Raw genomic sequence first — 17,049 nt, forward strand, 5'->3', positions numbered from 1 at the left:
CTTGTTGAACAGATCCGTCCTCTTCATCCCGTTCACCCTGACTTCCACTGTCAGTTTAGGGCGTCCCTTCCTCTGAGCGTGGAATGTAGCTGTCTGTGCCTGTCCATAGAAACAGTCCATCTGCGGGCAGTCCTGCCAGAAGTGCCCTGGTAACCTGCAAGAGAAGCATCGTGCTCCCACCAGGGTCATCACTCCTCGGCTAGTAGTGAGCAGGTGGCCGCCATGTAACTCTCCGGGGTTGCTGGGCTCCTTCTTTACCTCCTTGGCCGGGATACCATAGCCCTGGTGGTCCTTGGAGGACTGGTCGGGTTATAGGCTAGATTTCAGGCCCCTCTCCATGGCTGGGTGTCATCCTTGGGGTCTAAAGTCGGCCAGCATCCTTTGGGCCTAAAGTTGGGTTGCACCCTCTGGGTGATCGGGCTGGTGGCCACATCCATTGCCCCTTCAGCCGCCAGGTTGTCCTCCGTCAGGTGCACAGCTTCTGCCTAGATCTGGGGGTGGTGCCTCAACACCCATTCTTGTGCCTGAGTGGGCAGGACCTGAGTGTACTGCTCCAGAGCAACCTGTTCGGCAACCTGTTTCCCTGTCCACCCTTCTGGGGCCAGCCAGCACCAGCAATGCTCCTTCATCCACTGTGTAATGTCCTGGGGGCAGTCGCTGGCCACGAACTTCTCCTGGCGCAGCTTCAGGTGATGTGTCTCTGGGGTAAGAGCGAATGCATAGAGGATGGCTGCCTTCACCTTGTCATAGTCTTGCACTTCCACAGGGTCCATTCCCTGGTAGGCTGTTTGTGACATGCCCGTAAGGTAGGGGGCCAAGATGACAGCCCAATGCCCTAGTGCCCATGAGGCAGCCATAGCAACCCTTTCAAACACCACCAGAAATGCCTCAGGGTCGTCTTTGGGCCCCATCTTTTGTCAGCTTTACTGGCTGTGTGGTCAGCCCTGGGGAGGCTAGGCTACTCCCTCCCATGCCTGCCTGGATTCTTGGGGGCTGGAATGCCGCCGCCATCTGCTGGGCGAGCAGTTGCTGCTGTTCCTTTTGCTGGACCACCAATTCTCGAATCAGCCGCTCCTGTTGAGTGTTTTACTGCTGCTGCTGATAGGCCGCCATTTGCTGGAACAGTTGCTGTTGTTGCCATTCCTGGTGTTCAGCCTGTTGCCGTTGATTTTCGGCCAGTCACTTCAGTAGCTTCTCTATCTCCACTGTCCTCTTAGGCCCTGTATCAAGGCCTGGATCAAGCTTATGCCCACATTCTCCACCACGTGTGACAGATGGTGCTTGGGGTTCCCCCAAAAGGGGGGTGGTGGTGTTGCAACTCCCATTTCGTGCAGGCCCCAAGGTGTTGTGCGTTGCCTCTGGCTACCTCCTACGCCACTGGTCGAGGGCTCCTTGGCATGATGGGGCCCAACAACAAATACAGCTGAGCAGTCAGCAGTCTTGAAGCCCCTCTGGGCATGACGGGGCTCAGCAAAGCAACAAGGCTGAGCAATCAGCCGTTCTGGGGCCCCTCAGGGTGTAGCAGGGCTCAGCAAAACATTCCTTCTGGCGGGCTCTGGGAGTGAGTCTCTCCCCTCTACTGTCCTGCCCCACTCTGGGGCCTCTGGTAGGCTTTTAACCCCCGCTTCCTGCCAAGGAGTGTGTAGTGTGCACGGGGAGGGCCTTTCTGGCCCCTGAGGGAGCTGAGGGCTCCCGCTCTGGTGGAAGGGATATGGTGTAATGGAGAAGAACTGGACTATTTATTGTATTGTTTTATGAAAACATCCTCCTCTGTTTGTTCAACGTTATAGGTACAATTGTCTCCTCTAGTAGACAGCTTCAAATTAGTTTTAAAGTTTATGCTCAGATACAACGTTGATGAGGAACAAATCCTACACATACCTAGACAAACTATTCATATTACGTATCTAATTTGTAAATAGTATGTAAGTACTAATATCTGTAGGATCTGTGCACTTCACACAGGATATTGTCTAATGCTAATATTTGTGAAATAGGAAAGTATTACTATACACATCTTACATATGGGAAACTGAGGCACAAAAGATTTAGTGTCCGATTTTCAGAAGTACTGAGCACCCACAAATCCTACTGAAGTCAACGGGAACTACAGGTGCACAGTCCCTTTAATAATTAGGCCATAAGAGAATTGCTCCTCCTTCCCCCTCGACTGTTTTTCTGCTAGTTCGGTCACACAGGAAGTTTGTGGCAGAAATTGTTAGTTATTTTGTCAGCAGAGAAGCAGCTTTTCAAAAGGTGAATAAATTGGGCCACCATTTATCCTCTAAAGACAAAGCACAGAAGTCGTAAAATTACATTTGTTCAAAAATAGCTGTTTTTCATTTAGTGTAACCAGCCACACAATGTAGAGTGTATACACATTTTTTCACCAATGTGCTAATAAAAAACAATCCAACATAACCAATTTAAAGCACTTTTAAAAAATTACACCTTATGTGAAATTTGAGGCTGTTGCAAGTTATGAGTTACAAATCCGCAGAAAACAGAATTTGTAACAGAAATAACAGTCCTCTTATAGTTAGTACAAGCACGTACACAAAGTATTTCTTGAGCAAATACTTCATTTCTCCTGACTATCACCATATTTAATATACATTTTGCTGACATCTAGATTTGAAACTCATGAGTCAATTTTAATTCTTATTTATAGACTTCAGGAACAAGCGAAGTCCAGGCAAGTCTGTATTTGATGTGTCTGAAATATTCACTTGTACTGGGTTCTACAGAAAGATCCCCACCTTTTGAAAAAATTACCTATCCTTCAGGCATGTCTTTGATGTTATCATAGAAGATCTAATTTTACCCAACACTGTGGGACATACTACCAAACAGCTAGGCATGAAAAAGTTTGCCTAGTGGCAAAATTATCTGGCCGTGCCCAATACACATTTTAGAGAAAACATTCAAATGTATAAAGAAAACCAAAACTTTAGAAATATGCTCTGAATGCCCAGAAAGGAGTATTCAACACTACTCTTGTCTTAGGTTTTTTCCCCCCCTTCAGGTTCACTTTCAGACATTCCATGGGATTGCCAGATCCCTCTGATGCTCCAGCATGTGATCTGCTGAGGACATCACACCACTACTGAAAACCATTTGAAGACTGAATTGAACCAACAGGAGTAAAGATAATATTTTAAGAAATAAACACAACATTGTAGTTTTTTCAGGACATTATATAAATTTATTTTGCATCTCAGGATACAAACTAAGAATTATTTTAAAAAGTAATAATGTTATTGGTTGGTAAATCTTTAATTTTCTTTTAACTATGCCAAATTAATTTCCTTTTAGCGAACAATAAATTAACAGAAGTTTTTGACCATTTACATAAACCTTCAAGGCCCAATCTTGCAAGTTACTGAGTGGAATCAAACCTCCCGCTAATTTCAGTGGGCAGTTATGAGGGCAGTTTCATTTCATAAGATTGGGCCACTAGGTATTTGAAAACTAAGGAGTGGTCCCCACAATCAGGCCTCCACAGACTCTGCACTCGTTTTGAAATCAGTGAGACTCCATGTAGGTGGAACTGTCTGCCTAAGAGGATCTAATTGCATGATTGGGGCCTACAACAGTTCCCAAGAAGTCATCTGCTTCTCTTCCAAAGTAATGTATATAGTCTTTATGTAACAAGAATGCATTTTCAGCAGTTCAAGTCAAATGGTGTTCTAAATCAATTCAAAAGAACTAATCACATGCATTAAGGATTACTCATGTGAGTTAAGATTTGTGAGACCAGGTTTTAAGTTTGGACCAAGTATTTTTAGAAAAAGAAAACACACATGCATGGGAATTGTTTCATGAAATACTATAAATATGGTAAAATATTAAAGTTATATGCTATGATAATTCCCCTCATTTTGGATGTTTTTTTAATTCTCCCCAATACTGAAGAGTGCATATGTACAATGCCTTCTAAGAGTCATAGCCATGGTACAACCAGTAGCACAAAGGCTGAAAAATATAATGCAAGAATAAATAGCTTTTATTATGAATTTCATTGTGAATATTTAAAACTACAGGCATTGCCACTTGGTATAGTCTTAAGATGGAACCACTAGTGTTAATTTCTATGCAATCCACTGATTTTATGTATCTGAAGAGGTAAGAAAAAAGAAGTAAGAAAAAAGGAGGAAAAAAGCATTGGGCTTGGTAATTTGCTTTTCCATTAAAGCTAGCAACTTTCAACTATGAAGCACTAATAGCAAAATAGCACTAAGTACCTCCAAAGCAACTGTAACCGTCAGATCAGGTTATGAATTTTACTTGATAGATTTATCAGCTCATTTATACAGTTTGGTTGCTTAGGTTCCAACCCTGCAAGAATATTCACAGATTTTAAAGCCAAAGGGGACCACTGTGATCATCCAGTCTGACCTCCTCTCCTCTCCTCTCTCCTCCTCTGGAAGAGATCTCTGGATCATCAGGTCCAGTTCCCTGCTATCACAGGCAACCCCAACCTGTATCCTGTTCATAAATACATCAAGTTACATCAAGATACAGCACGAGATAGAACAATTTACCTTGTACTTCTTTATCATGACATTCTTTTAGTTTGGACCACAGTTCCTTGAAGAAGTCACCAGTAGATTCAGCAGAGCTAGGACTCCCACAATTTCCTCCAGAAGCATTCATCTTGTCTTTTCCAATGCAACTTTTTCGCTAGTCTTATCTATGGTACTTGTTTACTCTCTCCTTTTTAGTTTTAAATTACATAGCTACGAAGTTTGTTTCTGAAGATAGCTGCATGCCTGTAATGACAGATTGACAACATTTACATTTGCATGTATCAGAGTATGACTTGCAGCCATGGATGAAATACAAAGCCCACTGCCTGTCATTATTTACCTTACAAGTGTGGTAAGTTCTAATTATGTTGCTGAAAGCTAAAAACTATTGAATAATAAAATTTAGGTTTTTTTTTGTTTTTTTTTTAAATGCTACCAAATTCAAATTAGACTATGGATTTTAAGGATTGTTCACACTTTTTCCATGTTTAAAAACATTTTAATCTAATTCCTGCTTACCAAAACTATCTTATGCTTCCCACATTTTGCCATTTGAAAACACTGCAATACAAAGGGGGCCAATTGGCTAAAGAAATCACAGGGTGTGCATGTCTTTAATTCTAGATACATGCCCCTTCCTAAAGGAGGATGTCAGAAGAGAAACACAGGTTTCCCCTGGCAATTTTCTCTAAATTCTGCCACAGAGTGCGAATGTTTCCTCAAAGAATAGGAGGTTGGCCACAAAACTTGCAGATTCCCCCAGATCCATGAGGATCTTGGGGATCCATGAAAGTCACAGGGTCCTGCGTCTCTGCATTGAATCAGACTCCTCTTAGACTCTGGCAGTATGACTTTGATGGAGCCACACTACAAGGAAATGCCCACCTAGTGCTGCTCCTGCTCCTTTATGAGGGGTTCCATAATGCAGAGGATCTCCGCAGGTAACCTAGAGAGGAAGCAAGGTGCTGTGGTTAGGGCACTGCATTGGAACTCAGATCTGGATTAATTCCTGGTGCTGACAGATATATGTGACATTGAAAAAGCCATGAAATCTGTCCCTGAGTTCCTCATTTGTGAAACCGGGGATACCAACCTTTCCTCTCTCCCATCCTCTGACTTGTCTCTTTACATTATAATCTTTTGGGGACACAGAGTATTTCTTATTATATGCATGTATTGTACCTACCCACCATAGGTCCTGATCTTGGTTACTGTTGTTCTGTAATACAAATAACAAATAATCCCCTGGCCATATTGAGTTATTCTTGAACTACGATTCTGACCAAGCATGCTAGAGACAGACTTCTAAGATCCGCAGATGGAAGGGGCCAAGGCTCCCAGAGTTTCTGAGGTACAATGCAAAGCTTCTCTTCATAACCAGCCAGATGCAGGAGTACTGAAGCAGCTGTACTTCCTAAGGTGTAAGTTCATAAGCTACCTGAACATTTATATTTAGGCTGAAACTTCTCACATAAACAATAGATCTTCAAATTAGGAAGGATGGTCCAATGGTTTGAGGGCTAACCTAGGACTTGGAAGACCTGGCTCCAAGTCTCTGCTCTACCACATACTTCCTGTCTGACCCTGAGCAAGCCACTAAGCCTCTGTATGTCTCACTTCCCCATCACTAAAATGGGATATTAATACTTTCCTTACCTTACAGCAGTGTTTGAGGATAAATACAATTAAAAGATATTGTGTGGATGCTCAAAATGTGCACCTTACTTAGACAGACATCAGATAGCCGCAAATATGCTTGCATCAGTTTTGGCTCTTGGAGGTTGAATCACATGACCTAGTCCACTGGCTACAAGTTTCAAGTTCACTAAGGGTCTTATATTAAACAACTCTTCAACAGAAAACAAGTCACCTTTTGGAATTAGGGATAACTACTGGTCACCAATTGAAGTTGTGATAGAGGTCTCCATACATCTTCACAGTTGAAATGCTTCACTTTGAGCCATCATACAATGCTTCTTTTTGGAACCCACTGGGAATGTCTTTTAGACCTTTGTTTTCACTAGCTTTTAAACAGAGCTGCCTGAGAAATCACCTCTCTCTATGAGCAGTGAGGACAGCTGAGATCAGATGATGCTCCCTTGCTTACAGAATTAGATTTGAGCATCTAGGGTCAGTCATTTTCAGTTGGAGGGCATGTGGAGGGAATTTTCTTCCACCTTTAAGGATTGTATCTAAGGTTTTTATGCACAAGATTCCCACAAAATTTGTTATCAGTAGTACACAATGCTGAAATTAAAAAAATAAAATAGTGGAATTGTCCCAAGTTCCACTGGCTTTATGACCCCAAAATGAGACACCATTCATGGAAGATGTTTAACACATGATCATGCATACTCTGTTTACTCTCTTGTCTCTAGCAGTCAGTGTTCTGGAACACCCCTGGACAAGGCCGGGCAGTTGCATAAGTACAAAACAAAGCTGAGTCTGATATTAATAACTGATTCTAAAACAGCCATCACGGCTCTGAAAAAGAGCTTGAAACATTGAACTGAATGTATATGAAGATGTTGGCATACTATATTCAGCAGACAGAGGAACAGCAACTGCTAGAATCAAGGAGAAAGCTGACTGATGTCACCTGCAACCCTAAAGAAGAAAAGGCCTGCTGCTTGGGGTAGGCTTGATGCCCCACTGGGTTTGCAGAATTGGCTCTCCACTGATGGACTTCATATGCTGTTGTCCTCCAACCCCGTCCTCTAATCTTTTGGGTTTATAGGTTAAACTGGGAAAATACCAATGCTTTTTCTTCCCTAAACACTACCCATTTATGGCATCAAAATGAAGGGTCTTTCACAGGTCACTGTGCAGGATTTTGTAAGATATTGTCCATCTCTTCTCTTACATGTTTTCATCGGCAGTAGCAGTTACTAAGTTGACAATTTAATTATTGTAATTAGATATTTGTGTTAACACTTCATTAAGATGAACAAGACTATTCCTTTACTCAGCTGTATTGGTGCTGCTCTCTGGCTGTCACCAACTTTGAATGCACTAGCTCAGGGGTTCCCAAACTGGGGGGTCATGATCCCTCAGGGGGTCGTGAGGTTATTATGGGAGTGGGAGAGGGTCATGAGCTGTCAGCCACCACACATACTGGTAACGGTGGCATGGCATGGGGAGGTCATCACTTTTTTTTGGGGGGGTGGGGGGGGTCATCACAGCCTGAAATATTTTCAAAGGGGGGGTCTCAGCAAAAAATGTTTCAGAACCCCTGCAGCTAATTTAAGAAAAGCTCTTGTAGCCAATAACATTTATAACACCATGATGCTCTTGAGACTCCACTGGATTGTTAGACCACTATTAAAAGTGCTGGCAGCCACAAGAAACTTGTCTACACAAGGACTCCCAGCAGCAGCCATTTTTGCAGAAAAACCCTAGAATAGACAGCCTCAGGCCTTGTCTACACTACAGAGTTTTGTCAACAAGTCCGATTTTGTCAACAAAACAGTGGACATGTACATACTGAAATGCTCCTCCTGCAGATGCAACTCTCTTGCTATGCCAACATAATAAACCACCTCAACAAGAGGTGTAGGGCTTATGTGGGTGTAGTTAGGGCAAGGAAGTGTCAGTGTAGACATTGCTTCTGCTCCAGCCATGAAATTGACAAGAAAGCTGGGCAGCTAGAGTCCAGCTGCCTCCTGTTCCCCTGAAGAGCTGGGCAGCTGGACCCGCTCCTAGCTGAGAGCCAGGGCAAGAAGCCCAGGTGGCTGGACCCCATTCCTGGCTGGAAACAGAGAGGTGAGGGGGAGGGTGGGTTGCCCGCCAGAAGCCTGTGGGACAGCCAGACTCCTGGCAAGGAGCTGCCAGAAGAGCTAAGAGACAATCCAAGGAGGGTAGTGCGGACATCAGCCACCTGCAGTAATTAATGCGGTGGCTGTAAGTCAACCTGACATAGGTAGACTTATCTGTGTAGGGCAGGCAAGGCTTTAGTCTGAATCCATCAGCTTTAAGGCCATAATACAAAGCCCATGAAGTAGGTGGTGAACAAGGGTGTGTTTTTACAGCTTAATTTTGGGGCTCAGGCCTGGTGTATACTAGACTGGTCAACCAAAGCCAGCTTTTTTCAACAAAACAGTGCTGGTGTACACACTGCAATCACCACACCCACACCCCCCACTGACAAAACCGCCCTGTTTTTTGAGAGTTGCAGGGCTTATGTCAGCTTAGTTAGGGCGATGCAGTGTCAATTTAGATTGTGGGGCTGTCATTCTTGTCAATTTGACTGCTCCAGTGCCCCCCTGAGAGCTGAGTAGCTGGTCTCCACTCCCAGGGTCCTGGTTCCTTGCCAGGGCAGCCTTGTCAATTTCCAGGCAAAAACAAGGGTGAGCAATTTCATTTTAATTCTTTCATAGAAATGACTTGAGATTTCTGGAGTGAGACAGCCTGGGTGAATTATCTTTAACTGGACCAACCTCTGTCAGCGGAAAGGACCAGCTTTCGAGATTTCTTCGCTTAATAAGGGGCTGAGTTCTCACCACTGCTACCCTCTACGGCTGCTGCCCTGGAGCACGTGCGGCCTTTACAGCCCCCCCAAAGCTGCCCGGAGAGGATGCATCATCACTTCTTCCCCAGGCTGGGAGCAGCGGCTATTTCACAAGAGCAGCCCTGCCCATGGGCCGAGAGGGTCCAACCCCATCCTCACTCACTTCCAGCGACCGCCGCGCTCAGTAACAAACTAGCAGAAAACACAGTCGGGGGAGGGGAGGGGGGGGGAATTTCAGGGTCTGGGGGGGGGACGGGACCATTTCAGAGGCGGGGTTTGCGCGAGCCCTGGGCGTGGGTGGGGCGGTACCGGGGGCTGCTGGGCTGGGGTTGATGCAGCGCCCTGTCCCCGGGCAATGTGAGCCGGCGACGGGCCAGGGAGGGAGACGGGGCGGCGCGCGCTCTCGGAGGAGGGGCCGGGGGAGACTTGGGGGGACGCGTGGCCCAGGCTGGCGCCGGGGGAAGGGGAGGAGCAGCGGCGGTTGGGTTCCGGCGGTTATTTGGGGGCCGGTGCCGAGGGGCTGATTCGGGGGAAGCGGGTCTTCCTCGAGCCCGTTCGCCGCGCGGCAGGGCTGCCCCGCCGGGCGGGACCCCCTGCCGCGAGCCGCGCGCGCTGCCACCAGGGACGGGAGGGGGGGGCTCGCGCGCGCGCCGTTACCTGGCGGCGGCTGGTTGGTCTCTCCGGCGGCTCGCGCCAACGGCGGGAAAGAGATTAAGAGAAAGGCGGGGCGGAGCAGGAGCGAAGGCCCCCTCTGCGCCCCCGCCGGGCTGTTCAGGCGCTGCACCGCAGACAGTGCCCTAGCCGGTGGCCGGCGACTTCTCGCGAGAAGAAGGCCCTCCCCCACCACTCTCGCGAGACTGCCCTCCCTCTGCTCCTCGGCCGGCGGGCGGGGCCCCCTGGGGAGGAGGGGAGTCTCGGGACTGGTCACTCAGGGAGTGATGCTAGGCTGGGAGGGGGGCGCGTGGCCCCTCGCGCCGCTCTGCGCGGCACGTAGCGCGGGCGGTGGGGGCTTCACCTTGGCACTGTTGGCCGGCGCTGGCAGCCGCAGAGGGAGAGCAAAGAAAGAGCAGATCCTGCGCCCGTCCTGCCCATGACAAACGTCCTGGGGTGCAATGTACAGTATTCACTGCTACAGCCTTCACCTGTTGCTCATCAGCTCATGCTGCAAAAAACATCTTCCCCCCCCTCTCCACCCCCCCCCCCAAAAAAAAACTTTTGGGGAAGGAGGGGTTCACTGAGAGCTGGGATGGTTGAGAGCTGTGGTTGGAGTGGTTTTTGCCCCTCCCTTCCTTGTTTTGGGAAGGCTGCTGTATTTATTTGTATTAGATTTAGCGTGTTTGTCATTTTAATGCATAGCAGAAGTGCCTAGAGCCCAGGAAAGATGCAGTCTTATCTTTTGTATATCTGCATAAACATGTAGGGCCAAAGTCTTGGTGTAAACTGTCATAAACTCCACTGAAGGCTGTTGCTCTACACCAATTAACCCCTATTAAAGTTCTGGCCTATAGAACATCTTCACCTAAACTACAGCAAAACACTTATTGGGCCCAAGCCTTTCTCTTCAGTAAAAGAAAAGTAAAAGACTTTAATTTGGAGGTTTACCTATATAGGAACAGAAGGATGAGATCCAACTTTCCTTTAATTATATTCTTCTTTTTCACAACTCCATTGTACACACACAAAAACATCAATAATTTTGTAGATATGGCTTAGTTATGAGCTTGGAAAACATACCCTTGCATGACCAGGGGCCAATCCTCCAAACACATACTCTATTTTACTCATACAATAAATGAGTTAATTTATGTATGTTTTAAGGTTTATCATATCAGGCCTTATTTGCTATTTAATCTTCCCCTGCTTAAATTATTCAGTTAGCCAAATACTTGAATGCTTAAGTCACTGGAAAGTACTCTAAAGATGGAGATAAACTGTATCTAAATCGCAACTAGAAATCTGGAACAAAGAAAAATTTCTGAAACATTGTCAGATTAGGATCAATGCTAACATAGTGTACATGCACTTTAAATTTAAAATTCAACTATGCTGAAAATATTACAAGTTCCAATCAAGTATGTACCTATAACTTAACAAAAACTTTGAAAATCTTGCTAACTCATTTTCCTTCTCACTCCTCAATGTTGTTTATTTAATCACTTTTAAACTAAAATAAACTTGACTTTAGCACATCGGCAAAGACAGTAGTGCAGTAATTACTGCAGAGATTTTTGTGTGTTCCCCATCATCTCAAAATCTAAAATGTGCTACTATGTTTTTCTTGTGAAGCCTTCAAGCTTTGAGAGTTCAGGACTAGGAAGACTGCTTGCAGAAGAAAAGCTATCCTTGAATTTATGCTAAACTCTGATAAGTAACAGGAAAATACCCATCTTGGTGCTAGGTCAGTAATGCTACCATAAACCAAACTCAAATTTTGATCTATAGAAGCTGCTCTAGGAAAGATTATACAGATCACCATGCTTAGACTCAGATTTCTTAGGAGTGAACTGCTTAGTAAAATTAATTACATCTTGCTTGTCCTAAGCATAAGAAAGTAGCATTTTTCTCACAGATAGGTGTCAGTGCATCTCAAAGTTTGTGAAAATGGGACATTCCTAGTGTATGTGCAGAAAACTCTGCATCTTATAGTTTAATTACATAGTGTGAGCTGTAAAATTAATCAAACTTAATTCTGAATTGTAATTTTCCTTCCAAATATGTATTTATTGCGAATGAGTTAATACTGCAGTAAGGAATATATAGCTAATGAGTTAATACTGTAATGAGGAATCTAGGTGGTCCAGTAGAAGATTTAAAAACATAAATAAAAGAAATTAATCTGCTAAATTTATACTGAGAATTGCATGGTGTTATGCAAAAACATTGCAATAAACACAGAACGAGTCATTACTTTGTGAATATCAGTAATTACAAACACTTCAGCAATTGCTTTCCGGATAAGTTACATGGTCCCAGGTCTCTCACTTGTTTGTATATCAGTGTAACTCCACTGACTTCATTGGGGTTACTCCTAATTTACACTGCAGAAACTGACACTAGACTTAAGTACAACAGTGTTTGAAAATCATATTACAGTAAACTTTTCTTCCCATACCTCCTTTCCCCCAAGGAGTCATTTATTTGATTTTCTGCAGAAAAATCTGACCCCTGGTAACATACGTGTCCACAACTTACTGAGTATATACCTGATTAATTAAATGTACTAATGAAACACTGAAAAGCAAGCTATTACAAATTCATTTACACTAGATGTCTAACTTTACTAGTTGAAGTGGAATAGCATATCATTTATCTAATAGGAGTAAATATCCACACCTAGGCAATAAAACGGAGGGAAAAAGACTCTGGCCTTGTTGCACTTGAACAGCTTCAAAAGTTTCTGTGGACTCATGGTCAGAATTCAAAGGAATCCTTTACATGACACATTAACCTTGGTGTTAGAATACTTGTCTAAAAACTACTCTGAAACTCTAACTACTCTGAAAAGGGAGGTGGAATCTAGTTAAATCCCTATGCAAGAGTGCTCTCTGGTCTAAAATGTTTACCTTTGTTGTTAGTATGGAGCTGTTACTTATCAATTATAGGTTAATATTAATGTCCTTGTTACTGGGTGACCTGGATTATTTACCAGCAATTTTATCAAGCTATTAATTGAATTTCTATAATTGCAGTGCTTCTAGAAGCACAGATATAATGAAAAGCCTAATATTGCACCAGTAGCTTAGGTGCTGCATCAATATTTAGTAGACATTCTTAGAACATTAGGTAGTCCTACAGATCATATATGTAGGTACAGGAGGGCTAGAGCAGGTAACTTTGAAACTCAGAATTCCTAGCTTTTATTAGCTTAAATTTAGATGCAAAGATTAAAAACAGCATTGAGTTACATATCTTAAAAAAACACCTGCAAAGTTCACATTTGAATTTTATGTTTTCCTTTTATCAAAAGGATTAGGAATATGGTTCCGTTTTACTCTAAAATACGTGTTTATGCATTTTAGTGCTCATGAAAGTTATTGGCTCAACTACTCTAGTAAGTGAAATCCCCTATTTATCCACATAAGTAAAGCACCTTTCTCCCCATTGCATGTCTAGTGTGTTTATAACCTCCCTGACCTGGAGGATCCACCTCTGGGATAAATGTGTAGTTCATTCTCTAGGCCCATTAATTCTTTGGCCTTTTTGCTAAGTCTGTCAATAAGGATGTCAATTAGCATCTGATGTAATGGTGCTTTTGTAACTAGGTCTCTTGCCACAGGGCACTGGACTGAGATCACCAAACAAAGTGATGGAAACGCTAGATGGCATTTGAACGAACACACTAGAAATTGGCAATTCCCTGAGCCACCCAATCCCCTCTGCTGGGGAGCAGATAGAGTTTCCTACAGCTCTGTGGGGCTGACAGCAGTTGCTCCTGGTGGGAGGAGTGACTCCATCCCCAACCCCTCCACCACTTGGTTCTAGTTCTACTCAGGAGGAAAACTTCTTAAACCAGCTTCCCCAACCACTTTTGAAGTCAAATCACCATCAGTTGTTTTTGACTCTTCCCTTCTAGCTCAGCAGACAAATATGGACAGAGAGAAGGCTGTGTGGGCTCCCTATCTATATTACTTAGAGTTATTATTGTGCCAGAACATGAACCATACTATGATAGACTATGATACTAGCACTCCTAGCTAGCATCACAGATACCACCCCGTCCTGCACATACTAACTACCAAATGTAGCACTTATTTAAATGATTCCAATAGGACTGTTTAAGGTAGTAATAACTACACTTCCTAGAAGGACCAGATCCACAGTTACTGCCAAAATAACATCTTTTTCCCTACCAGTTTGAGCTCTCCATTTATTACACAATTATTCCTCTGTCTTTTTATTGGACTATTTGGCAAGCATGCCTACTCCAAGGACTGCAAGCAGAAGAGTGACAGATTTGAGAATAGTGTATGTTAATATCAGCCACGGACCAGAGAGAGGAACCAAAAGTGCAAAATATTTTATTGCGTAGCTGTTTTAATGGAATATTTGATTTATTCCAGCTTTGCAAAATCATGATGAAAATTTACCAGCCCATGCACAAAATCATGTCACTCCCCCTTTATTACGATGAGTGATGGGACTTTAATAGAAAAACAAACAATGACCCCATATAATATTTTACTTGCCTATCTTCCCCCCTCAAACAAACAAAACACAACCAAACAAAAAAGTCACCCTGGGTGAGTGGGCAAGTAGTATTTGAAAGTCTGATTTATTTAGTTGGAATTTAAAAAATGTACTGTGTTCCAGTGTTCTAGATTTAGAAAACAGAGAGCTACTGGAGTAATTTATAGTCTACAAAGCGTCTCTTGCCAAGCTGTGGAGTATAGTACAAAGTAGAGCAATCTCTGGGCTTACACTGCTTGACAATGTCCCTTTCAATATAGCAGGACTGCAGGCAAATACAAGCAATTCACTGCTGTAGAAGAACACAATTAATAATAATAATACTTCGCTAAACTTCTGTTGTGGGTGTCATCTAAGCATCTGAAAATGCTTGGGAGATATTAGTTAATTAAGCCTTGCAACAACCATGCAAAGTATTACCATCTTTATTTTACAGATGGGGAACTTAGGCACAAAGAGACAAAGGGCTAGATCCTGACAGTAATGTAAGATGAGCATGCACAGTACAACACAAAAGATGCTCAGCACTTTGCAAGCTTGGGCCCTGACTTATCTAAGGTGGCATAAGCAAGCCACTGGCAGGGTTGGAGGCCCAGGAGTCATAACTCTTATCCTTTGTCTCTGATTTTGGTTTGTCTATAGCACCTATCACCAAAGTGTGTGTCTAGTAGAAAACAATGCCACTCAGTTGCCCTAAGTTAGAATACTGGGTCAAACAAATTTGACCTAACTGTCTATACACACAATTGCACTTTACTCAGTACTGATACAGGAAACATCTTTGTGAATTAAACTTATCACCTGATACAATAGGTATAATATTTATATTTCCTTTTTTGGAAAAATATTTATTCTTTAAAATATGTAGATTTTCCTCTAATATTTTATTACTTTCAGCAGCAAAGGCCAATCAGATATTTTAGCCTCTAAACATGAACCAATTTTTCTGAACAGTATTCTTAGTCTCCATGAGAGTAAGAAACCTTTCCTTTTGATCTTTTCCATTTTCCCACACTTTGAAGAAACATCTTGTTTTATCAGACCGACACAGTGCTGCCAATGAGAAGGTCAGTCATTCACAGCATTTTTCTGATGTTCAGGAGGTCTATTTACTGACATTCTACCAGAGAGTAATAAAGATAACTGTTCACTTTTAAACCAACCTGGAGTTCCAATGGTTAGTAAACAGTCACCGTGATGAGGTTTCCCGTTGTGAGATTATTTTACATTCTCAAATACTCTATAGATCATCATTCCCACAAGCCACTCTAAAACATAACCCACTAGGTATAAAATGCTCTGCAGCTCACAGAAGACCTGTAATTATTTTCTCTAAAGATACACTAAAATAAGCTTCCCTGGGAGAGGGAAGTGGTTATACCATTGTTTTCAAAAGTATAGTTACACAGATGACAGGAAGATTCACATTTACTTCAGTTAAAGAGTTATTTGTCCTAACAGGCATGACAAAACCTGTCTTCATTCCTTTCTATTCAGCTCAAGTACTTCTGAGCACCAGTAGTTAATCAGTTACCAGATTCCATAGCCTTTGTTTTCTACACTATTTTATTCTTCTTATTTGACACTGTACCTGTGAACATACTCAGATCCCAGACACTCACAATTTTCAGGATTGTATGGATCTGGGGTTATGATTTGGGCTTTACTCATATTGCAACTGTGAATTACTTGTTACATATCAAAACATATTTAAAGCAATTTTCTTACATCTATGAAACAACATTGACCATTAAGTCAATTCTGGTTATACTAACTCAAGGTTTGTGAATTAACTTCCTCCATAAAACAAACTTTTTTAAAGTTGGTCTAAAAAAAAATATAACAGTAGCAATACTTAGTGCTTGTACAGCCCTTTACTTTGTCACAACAGCCCACTAAGTTATTTTTCTCATTTGTAAAATGTGATAGTAATAGCAAAGGCAGAGAAGTTAAGTGACTTTCCCAAGTTCAGCCACCAAGCCAATGGCAGAACCTAGATTAGAATTCAGGAGTTCCTGTTTCCCATTCCTGGGCTTAGTCCAGTAGACTATGCTCCCCATTCAATATTATTATAGACAGAACAGCTGATGTTCAGCTACATACAGAAGTGTCAAAAGTTGTACTTGCAAAAATTATGTCACCAACAACTACAGAAGCTGGAATTAATGGTATTTAATAAATAGATACATTAAAGAAACAGTAACTCAACATCCTTAAATTGTGGTAACATTGATTTTCTAAACTGGATTTCTTAAACAAACATTTAAAGAAAGATTTTTAAAACTCACCCCTTTGTTTTAATTGTGAAAAGTTCTGTTCTCGCTCAGGGATGGGGAATATTTCCTGCCAACTTTCCCTCAAGCAATAAACCTCAGGCATAAATGAGATGAGGAAGCTGCTGTGGACCACACTAGCTAATGCTGAGAAGAGATCTGCTGCACCTGAGATATATACAATGTGCAATGGATAACCTAATATGCCTTTCATTTAACTGGCTGGGCAGGTTTCTACATTCTGTGGAACATGAAATCAAACCAGAATTTGTTGGCATAACAGGCCTGTCAAACCGGTTCCCCAGTAAACCAGGAACCTGTCCAACCAGTCTGCATCAAAGGCCAGCTCAACATGCTGCAGCGCAACTCAGTTCAGTGAGGCTTTGTACATGGTGAATTATTCACGCCTCCATCAACTCCTAACATATTACTCTAATAGAATGATGTAGCCTCCAGCAAAATAATTTACCAAAAGGTGGGGGAATGATATATCCGTGTCACATATAGCAAGATCCTATTGTAAATTCTCCTTTGTTACATATGTAGATGCACT

The 17,049-nt window shown here is 42.8% G+C and overlaps 1 protein-coding gene across 5 annotated transcripts in view; it reads right to left on the minus strand.

The window, feature by feature from the left end:
- The window catches only part of RBBP8 (RB binding protein 8, endonuclease), a 78,154-nt gene extending 61,558 nt beyond the window's left edge, over nt 1-16,596 (minus strand). For 2 of the 5 annotated variants that reach the window (XM_067546762.1, XM_067546738.1), the window contains exons 1-3: nt 9,694-9,777; nt 5,415-5,475; nt 4,545-4,772 (exon numbers count right to left, since the gene is read on the minus strand). In XM_067546762.1, coding sequence (XP_067402863.1) covers nt 4,545-4,656 — 112 coding nt within the window. In that variant the 5' untranslated portion in view covers nt 4,657-4,772; nt 5,415-5,475; nt 9,694-9,777. Of the gene's footprint in view, nt 1-4,544; nt 4,773-5,414; nt 5,476-5,715; nt 5,740-9,693; nt 9,778-16,511 lie in introns of those variants that run through there. The other 3 variants (XM_067546755.1, XM_067546746.1, XM_067546757.1) reach the window with 3 other exon arrangements.
- Between the last annotated feature and the right edge of the window lie 453 nt (nt 16,597-17,049).

This window comes from Emydura macquarii, unplaced genomic scaffold (genome assembly GCF_026122565.2).
Source record: "Emydura macquarii macquarii isolate MOO-44397 ecotype Brisbane River unplaced genomic scaffold, CSIRO-AGI_Emac_v2 contig_212, whole genome shotgun sequence".
Classification (NCBI taxonomy): domain Eukaryota; kingdom Metazoa; phylum Chordata; order Testudines; family Chelidae; genus Emydura; species Emydura macquarii.